This window comes from Anopheles cruzii, chromosome 3 (assembly GCF_943734635.1).
Source record: "Anopheles cruzii chromosome 3, idAnoCruzAS_RS32_06, whole genome shotgun sequence".
NCBI lineage: Eukaryota > Metazoa > Arthropoda > Insecta > Diptera > Culicidae > Anopheles > Anopheles cruzii.
The window spans coordinates 13034365-13044441 of NC_069145.1; the positions used below are offsets into that span (position 1 = coordinate 13034365).

Genomic DNA, 10077 nt, shown 5'->3' on the forward strand with positions numbered 1-10077 from the left:
TGGCCGTGCCGTCACTCAACCGTAAAGTTGACGGCTTCCGGAATATCGATCAAGTACTCTTAGGATAAGCTTAGAGAGTTAAGGCCCGTTTTATTGGCAGTATTTTATTCCATCCGTTTTAATTCCTCTGCTTTTCGGTTTCGTTACAGAAATTCGTCTTCAATGTTGCCCTCGAGAAACGCCCAGCCCGACAGCACACGCCATGAGGCAGGTTCTTCGCAGCGCGGATTGAGAATCCTCTGCTCCGGCGGACCGCGATAGGTTTAAGGATTTCACAGGGCACGTCACGAGGGAAGCCCAGCATCCGCAAGGTTCTACGAATCGCACAGTGATAGGAGTAGCACCACTTTTCGGTGGTCAACCCGGCGTTACCCGTTGCTTTTTGTTTACACACAACAAACCACGAGCGGGCACGCGGGCGCAGCATAGCACAGATCAAAGATGTCACATCGAATGTCGCCAAAGACGCGGGTCGTGTTCAAGTTTATCTTCGGCCTCGGCATCTGGTCGTTCCTGGTGCTGGGCTTCTTTAAGCTGAACGGCGACCCGGTGATGCAGCACCAGTTCCAGCAGACGCCCATCAACGGCCGGTTGCTGCTGAATAAGGACAACCGATGGACCGGAAATGAGGCCACGTCCACCACCACCGATCGCTACCTGTCGCCGGCGGCCATGGCGGGCGCAATGCCGGGCGTCGACGTCGAGGTGCTCGTCGACAATCGTGCCGGTAAGTTCCGAGAAGCACCGAGAAGCAGAGCCTCGGCCCCCCCGACGTAGCCCAGTGATGGACACGCACTCGACGGTGGCTGCCGAGGCATGGCATGGCCGATGATTAGCATTCTTCGGCCGCAGTGGACGGAGGCAATAAAATGCGAAGCTTTACCACACCCCATTACGCCCCAGTGGAACTGCATGACAACGATCGGCAACTCTCGATGACCACACGGCGTCTCGTGGGTCATCCCGGGGAAACCTGGGAACCCTAGCTGACTGGGAGCATCAGGTCTTCCAGAAAAACCTCTCCAGTCAATGATGGGTCGATGTGGCGGGACGCAAAAAATAGCCAAGTGCCAGTACTCATCCTTGAGCCAATGGCCCCCATTCAGCGGTCCGGCGGGGAACCCCTTTCGGTGCCCTGTGAAACATTCCTGTTCCAATCGCAACTCTCCTCCGTGAATCAATAAGACAGGAGATCGAGACCCGAGGGTCGCCGGGCAGCCGGGTTCATTAAGTCTTGCCACTGTAAAACACAGGCCATTTTAAATACTTTACGTCCACTGCGTGTAATGCTGCGCCATTTGTGCGAGGCAAGCGGTGACTAGGTTCGGTCGGTCGGTCGGTCGGAGCATCGTAAAACGATCGTCTGGTGAACGGAAATCTTTTTATGGCATTTACGGCACCGTGTTTCACGGCAGGCCGAGCAAATGGACGCGGGGTGTATGCTCGTTTAATGCTTTCGGAGCATCAAATTACCTACATTAGGGGCCGGGGTATGTACGCTGACTGTTCCTGCGGCCAATTAGAGTGCGATCCCGTCAATTTGTTGGTGTTTATTAGTCGCGTCGCATTTTTGTGTAATTTATCGCCCCGGATATTGCTCTCGAGTGTACTTCTCTGGGCAGGATGTTCCGAAGTCTGCGATAGAAAAATGTAATTATTCTTTGAACTGTGATAAGCCGTGTCTTTTAGTTCCTGCGGGAAGCCCCGGGCATCATGAGATCATCGATGTTGTACTGTTGCCGGTCCCGGGCCAAATGGACGGCCCTTGTGTTGTGTCGGTACAAGGCAAGAACATTCGTTTTATGTTCCGACAGGACAATTTACATACCAGTAACTAAACATTGGGAAAATATCGGCCCAGCCCAGCCCAGGCTCAGGGCACAGCAATATTTACCCAGCTGCCGCTGTCGAGTGTCTTGCCGACAAATGTTTCCCGCAAGAGTTTTTGGGGGGGTTCAAACGAGAGACTTTGGTTTAACAGCAGCCAATCCTTCGACCCGCCGCCCGCCACAGAAACTCCGAAGGTTCGACCGATCGACCCCATCGATTATCGACAATGTACCGAACCAAATGAACCGACACCAGGGACACGACGAGTCGTAAAGCGGGCAGAGCAGAGTCGGGACGTTATTTACATACCCAGAACCAAGGGAGGACTGGCGGCCAAAGTTGCCCCAAGCTTAACTCGACGGAATCGATCGTAAATTTTTAATGACCCTCCCGGTGACACATTTCGGGCGACCAAGAACCGAGATTGTTTCATGCGCCCGGCCCGGCACCATTGTAAAAGGGTGTCATCCGACCCTGGGCGCAAACAGTGTTCGAGAGAAAATTCATGGCCATTCGAAGAATTGGGGGGAAATAATTAAATTGTCAACCCATGGGGAGGTGTAGGAATGGGTATTTTTCTGGCCACGTCCCCAGCAAATGCCTCAAACGGCTTTCGGTGGGATCGTTTGTTGTTCGAAAAAGGCACCGTAAAAAAGGGGTCCCACTTCAGCCATTTCCGGCGGTGCATCTCATTGGCCCTCATAAGCGCCCAATCACACCCAAACCCAACCGATCATACCGCGATCGTAGGTGAATGTTTTATTTGTGGTAATAAATCGTTCGGCGATTGGGTGTTTGGTGTAATAAAAATTCCCGTTGCGGGTGTTCTCCGTCCGTATACACATCAATCGCGACCGGATTAAATCCGGATCCGAACGGCCGCCCGAAACGGAAGAACCGTCAACCGGCAAACGCAGGACCACTGGCGGTGGGGCAGTACAGTAAATCCTTAACGTAAGCCGTCATTAGGCACGGGAGAGCGGCGCGAGACACACTGGATTTGGTGTTAGTTGTCGTGACGGATTGACCTCAAAAACCGTCCAGTTCTTCCCCAGTTGAGCGATAGCGTGTACTACTTGGCGATGGGATAATTATTCACTGCCGTTGCTGTGTCCAGCTGTCCGGCGACTCTAAATTCCGCATACTAACAAGCCCATCGATCGGAATTTGGTGCGAGTCAATAAAATGGAAATCTATGCCCTCTCCGAGCGGTGGCCGAGAGAGTTCGACGCGACGCGACGCGCAAAGCACGGGTCGATGAGAAATGGGCACAAAGACTCCCGGAGACAGGGGGAGATAAATTACCTCGCGACCTCTGAAACGTCTTTCCGTGGCCGGGTGGGACACACATACAGCGACACGTGAAGCTGTGCTGCCGGTGGCCTCGAATGTGTCCTCCCAGGCATCACACACATCCATGTCACTCGGCGATGGCACGGTACGGTCTTCCAGCGGTACTGACCCAGCGTGCCCTCACGGCCCATCGGAATGCGCAATGCAACTCGACCAGCTCGTCCATCAACCGGGGCCCCCGGCGAACCCCAGGGAAGCCCATGGCGCACTCGATTTTTGCCCATTTTTGTTCACCAATCCGCCACCGCCGCCAGGAGAGTGTGGCGTGGCGTCGTCATCGTCATCAGGGCCGTTCGGCCGTGTGTTTCATCTATTGATTTATCGCAGCTTTGCTTTGGAGCCCTCGGTGGCCATCCGCGGGTGTGCGCGCGCGCTCGCGCTGAGCCCGGGATTTAGATCGACTAACTGTACTTCGCGATGGCGCAGAAACGGAGCGACCCTCGGGCCCAGACAGGGCCGAAGCGCGAGCGCGCGCGCGTTTGGCCGATTATGTCCAATTTCTCCAGCCCAGGGGCCAGGAGGCCTGGGGGGACCGGCTGTGCCCTTTTTTCGGGACACGGCGCAGCATCGAGGTCGGCGCGCGCAGGTTGAACCGAATTTCGTTGCCCTCGCGGAGCCGGGGAATGTCTCGGAAGGGGGCGAAATATCTGGAAACCCTGAATGAGGTTATCGCGTCGCGCGGCCACGCATACGTACGCCCACTGACCACGTGATTTAAGCGCAACGCCGTGTCCAGGAGATGCTGAGCCACGACCACCACCGACACGCTCGTCCCAAATTCGGTCCCACGCGCTGTAACCCGATCTGGGCCACGGTGGACCATGACTAGCCGCTAGTGAGTGATAGATTCCGCTAGTGGCCAGCGTGTGTGTGTGTGTGTAGCCCACACGAAGGCATGGTTCGAAACAATAAACGGCTAGACCTGGCGAACCAAATTGGCCATGGCGATAACACATCGGCCCCCCGGCCCCAAGTTATCGGTGAACGCGCGCGCGGCAGAGGATGCTACCCGAGAGAGTCCTACGGCCAATTAGCCACGGTAGCTAATATTCGCCCCAATCTGCTCCGGCTCGGGAGTGGCTAATGGAGGTGACCGATAAAATATCTTCTGCCATGCAGACTTTTTCTCCCGCCTAACGGGAACTTCGGAGCAAAGTCTTGGTAATTTCTCGCTCGAAAGCATCCGCCGACTCGGACTCGGACTCGTGGTCTGGCTCAGTGCATTCTGGGGCCACGCTAGGCTCCCGCGAAGCACCCGATAAAGGGTGTGTAGCGAAATGGATGCAGAATTCGAGAAAATTTGCATTTTAAATTTGTGTCCCGGTGGGTCCACGCGGGTTTGGTTTGCCTGTCCGCGGTGTCCACTCTCCGGGTCCGGGTTGTTTTGTTTTGTCGAAACTGAGCGGCGTACGTTGAATATTCGGATTAGCTAATGAGAGCGGTGGCTCGGATCTTGTTTTTGTGCTCTCGACCAACAACTCACTGACCGATTATTCGTTCGAAGCCCACCGTAAACGGTGACCTAACTGTGAAGCTACTGCGAACGAAATTAGGACGCAGATCGTAAAGATCGAGGGCCGAGAGATGCTCCCGGCGGCTACGGTTAACCGCCGTTCGCGACCGTTTCGGAGAACGGAAATCGTGTGTAAGGGACTTGAGATGCGCCACGAAATTAGTGCGCACCCGCGTACTCAATGTGTGCACACGGCCAGGGGGGTTTTATGGCCCCATCTAGCAGATCTGGCAACCCATCAACGGCGTCGCTGTAAATGCGTCGCTAATGATAGTTGTTGTTTGCACACTTAGGCCGTGTATTGCGCACCATCGCGGCCCAACGGAAGTCCAGACTTCCGCCATGCGCGAATCAACACATCTCGTCGGTTGCTCGGTGAAGTCAAGATTCGGATTAACGTGGTCCAGTGTCGGTCGTCAGGCACTCAGGGGGGTTTCCGAACTCGACGGAGAACATTCGCCATGGTAGAGTTCGTTTCCAGTCACGCCGTGCCGGGCTCGACCCAATTGACCCAAAACATCACGTTCGGGCGGGTTTTGGTGGGATCAATAAAAAGCATTGCAAGAAACGCACACGATCATGTTTTACGATCATGTAGCGAGAAGTGCTACAAGTGATCTTCAATTTTTGCCATTGTTCCGTTAGTTCCTCCTTAGTTTGAAGCTCCGAAATGGGTCGAAATCTTTTTGCCAGAATCTTGTCAGTAGTGGCCGTGTCTCTAAAGCTTTTTTCCGTTATCTCTCGCTCGTCCACAGTAATCGACGACGAGCAGCTGGTGCGGGACGTCGAGTCGCGGTTACCGTCGCTACCGATCGCGTACTGGAGCAAGCACAAGAACGCGGTGCAGAAGAAGGCCACGTGCGCCCGGTACCCGTCGATCTTCGAGCTCGAGTTCAACAACATCTACTGGCAGACGCTGCGCAGCACGAACGGGACGTTCCAGCTGTTCGGGGCGTACTACGACATCCGGAAGCGCTCGCGCATCGGGCCGGCGGTCCGCATCCTGGGCATGATCGATCGGATCGAGCCGCGGGTGCGCACGTTCTGCCAGCTGTGGTTCGACGGCCAGAAGGAACCGTTCATCGTGAAGACGTTCGAGTACAAGTACATCTGGTTCAACAAGTGGGGCAACTACAAGCAGGGCATCTACCAGCCGTACCTGATCGCCTGCCAGATCCCGAAGCCGTTCCGGGGGCTCGTGCCCGCCTCGGTGTCGCTCGTGGAGAAGCAGTGCGACACGGCCACGAACAATCTGCGCGTCCTCTACAATCGGCCACTGGACGACGAGAAGAAGGGGTTCGCGGTGTGCGTGAAGGGGCTTGACTTCCTGTACGACGATCTGTCGGTACGGTTGGTCGAGTGGATCGAGCTGCTCGGCATCCTCGGCGCCGACAAGGTGTTCTTCTACGAGCTCCAGGTGCACCCGAACATTTCGAAGGTACTGCGGTACTACGAGGAGCAGGATCGGGTACACGTGACGCCCCTGACGCTGCCGGGTGGCCAACCGAACGTGGCCGGCTTCCAGCATCTGTTTCTGTCGAAGAAGACGACGCACAAGCGCCAGAACGAGCTCATCCCGTACAATGACTGTCTGTACAAGAACATGTACAAGTACAACTTTATCGCGCTGCTCGACATCGACGAGGTGATCATGCCGAAGCTGGAGGAAGACCGCACCTGGCACGACCTGATGGAGCGCGTGGTGGCGAAGGGTATGAAGCTGCGCAACGACACGTACCCGAGCTACAACGTGCGCAACGTGTACTTCTTCGATCGCGACCAGCACGAGCACGAGTGGGCGAAGGACACGCCCCGGTACATGCACATGCTGCAGCACGTGACGCGGGCGAAGAACTACACCAAACCGAACCAGTACGTCAAGTGCTTCCACAACCCGGAGCGTGTCCTGACGCTGCACAATCACTTCCCGATCGCGTGCCTCGGCGGCACGTGCCACTCGTACCCGATCAGCACGGACGATGCGCACCTGCAGCACTACCGGGCCGACTGCGTGCGGACGCTGAAGAAGAGCTGCGAGGAGTTCAAGGAGAACCAGGTGCGCGACACCACGATCTGGAAGTACCGGGACGAGCTGATCCAGCGGACCCGCCGGACGCTCGACGTCCTCGGGTTCTTCAAGTCGTCGGCCGGTGGCCCGGCCGGCTCGCTGCTGCGCGGTGGCAAGGATTCGCTCTACAAGCGGTGACTGATGGCCCGAGTCCGCAGTCTCTTTGGCCTCTAGTGCTACGAGGAGCTGTAAGCAAGCGGCGTGCTCGAGTAGCCGAAGCGCAGGAAGCGGCAGTCATAGCTTCCGCGCATAGCATGTCGCGTCTCCCGGGCGACGACGGGCTACTTGCCTCTACTGTTACTACTCTATTACCACTTCTACTACTTCCGCGACTACTACTACTACTAAGTGCTAAGTAGGCGATAGGCGAAGAACACATTGGGGGGTTTAACCGGGCGGTGGGTAGAGAATATTATGATCCAATTCATGTTATAAGCTTTGTTCGCGGATCGCGGAGCTTCGTTCCTCCTCCTCCTCGGGGTATTGCATTAACACAGAATCTATTTAACAAGCGAGCGAGCGAGGCCGACAGCAAGACAGCGTCCGGGCGATGGTTCTAAACCGGCTGCTCGCCAACCCTGCGCTCGATCGATGATCGCAGATGAGAATAGATGATAGGATTTGTGATAGTTACACTTTGTGTTTGTTTCTTCTTGCTCTCGATCGCGACGCGTCTCCTGTGTGCGAATGTGTGCGTGTCTGTGTGTGTGTGTAAGGAAGCTTGTAAAGATGTGGCGTTCGCATGAGCGGCTTTCGTGCAATATTCGGCGCCCCCCAAACACACCCTTCGATGTGCCTTTCAGTTCAGTGCAACCAAAACTTCCGAAGCCGTTGTGCTCGTGCGTTGAGGTATTCCTCAAGAATCCTGCCAAAAACAAAGGGACAAGATTTCCTCCGTGGACGCGGGGTTAGCTATGGATTTCAACTCGCGGAGCGGTCCCGCAAACCATACCCGTACGCAGTACGTAGTGCTGCATATTGCTTTGCCCTCTGCTGGTGGGATCAACTTCTCTTACGAGTGGACACTCATTCATTTTATTCGAAGCTCCTTGATTCAAGCACACACACAAACGCCCTTTCGCTAGCGCAAACAAACCACAACAACCCGGTGGAAAGCGGGGAAGACGCATAACACGAAGCCGTGTTGTCGGTGGCCGCCGGGAGAGCTCAAGTCGGCTCTCATCAAGAGATATTGTATAAATAATTTAAAAAGCCCGCGGTTGAGCAGCTCGAGCGCGAAAAGACACATAAAACGTTTAGAGTGTAAAAGAAGGGCGGTGAAAGATGCCTAACAACCTGCAAACTGCAAATTGCCCACACAGAGAGAGAGAAAGAGAGAGAGAGTGTGGACGATCTACCGGGTTCTAGCTAGGAATTTTGTTAATTCAATCACCGAGGTACTCTATAAATATTTGTATATATTAAAGACTGAACACTGTGTAATCGAGACGAGCGAAAGAGAAAGGATAGGACGGAAGCTGCCCTACGAGGAGGGCAGCTTTTCACACCCCGCCCGATCCGCACGTGAGTCATGAGTGTGTGTTTGTGCGTGTGCGGAAAACGATCGCATCGGAGGTGTAGTGTTTTGTTATTTATTTGTGCGTGATGCGTTCGGAAAGCTTTCGGAAATTCTCATGAAGTGTGCCTCCTTCTGGGTCCGCCGGTCCGCACGCAAAACTGATCAATTCAAAGTCGCGCCAACAGTGCGATCAACACATCACAGAGTATCGGGCGTGAGACAAGTGGATCCATTTATGTTGCAAACTACTTAAAAGATTTCCTACTAGTTGTTGCTAAGCGAAAGTGAGCAATCTCCCAAGGATGCACCGAAGAGACCGAGAGAGAGAGCGCGAGAAACTCTCGAATCTTCTCGAAACCCATCGGCGAGCTTATGAAATGCGAAACGCACGGCGAACATATAAATGTAATGAAAACTTTATAAACACAACACACCCCACACGGCGGGGATGACCATTGAAGCCGCGTCGGAACCGTGTTGCGTTGCGGCCGTTGAGTCGTTATACAGGGCGCGCGCCCTTAACGAAACGGCCAACAGCAGCCCGGCCGATCGATCGAACGATCGATGATAAGCCTAAAGCATATCGATTAGAAAAATTTGAAAGCATTGAGCAGAGCAGAACGTTATGTACTTGGCAAACAACAGGTAACAAAACAGGTTAGGGAATGGGCGACCCCGTGGCCCGCGGGCGCCCCCGTGTTGTAGCAGTGTGTGATCGATCGAATCGGTGGATCGCGCAGGAGTCGAGCGCGAGAATAAATTACAAACAATCGAAAAGGGAGGCTCTTTTTTGTTACATGTGACCTATAGAAAAACGTGAGAACGAAGAGTGCAGTATTGATTTCGGACCCGGCATCCTGCGGAAAAAAGGAAACGACCGCAACGACGCCCGAATGCGAGTGGTGGCGAATAGAATCGAAATATCTTTACCCCGTGCGTTGTACAACATTCAAATACATTACAAAATACTCATTTCACTGCACCGTCCGCGTGATAAACCTTTAAAACTATTTCCAACACGAACCACGGACCTTCCCAGCCGTCGTCTGTCTCTTGTTTTCTGTTCGTAAACCTGACTAACACTAAAAATATAGTTAAACGCAGTTAACGACAGCTATATGAAGCGATGTATGGTTTAGGCCACAACTATTCCCTCGCGCCACAGCAAATTCGTTGTCTTCCCCTGCCTGCCAGGGGACGCTTCATGTTCGTTGGGAGCCTTTGTTTTGTTTTGTTTTTAGTCTTATCACAGTCTATCAAAATCTCCACTGGTAGTGCCGTATCGGGCTATCGGGCAGCGTTTGCCCGCTTGATAAAGTTTTAAAAATCGAATGTTTCGGTGCTCGAGTTCGAGCAGCGCTCCATCAGCATTAGGACCTGCACGGTCGGCGTCGATCGTTTCCGGCCACCGAGCGTCGCGGTCACCGACCCACCACCGGAAGGCCCACCACCGACGAATGGAAGGAACCGGGAACCGCCGCCAGGATGGCTCTGACCGGGGCACGGATCAAGCACGACGAGGGCCGTCATTTCGAGCGCCCGTATGTCCCGCTCTTCGCGCTCCTGCTCGATGCTGGTGATGATCGTCGTCGGGGACGACGGAAGCGACGGCAACCGTAGCCCACTGGTGCCGTGCGACTGTTTCTGGTGGTAATTGTTGCTGTGCGGAAGGAAGCAATGCCGGTGGTGCCGGTGATCCGTGGACGACCCTTCCGACCCACCGTCCGACGACGGCCGGTGTCGCCCGCGTCGGCTTCCGCCATCACCGGCAACCGTCCCACCGTTGTACATCTG

General features: G+C 54.6%; 1 protein-coding gene across 1 annotated transcript; it reads left to right on the plus strand.

The window, feature by feature from the left end:
• The first annotated feature begins 441 nt into the window (after positions 1 to 441).
• On the plus strand, positions 442 to 6931 carry LOC128271823 (uncharacterized). Its single transcript, XM_053009477.1, has 2 exons — positions 442 to 727; positions 5452 to 6931. The coding sequence occupies exons 1-2, from the start codon at positions 442 to 444 to the stop codon at positions 6900 to 6902; spliced, it is 1737 nt and encodes a 578-aa protein (XP_052865437.1). The 3' UTR covers positions 6903 to 6931.
• The last annotated feature ends 3146 nt before the right edge of the window (positions 6932 to 10077 follow it).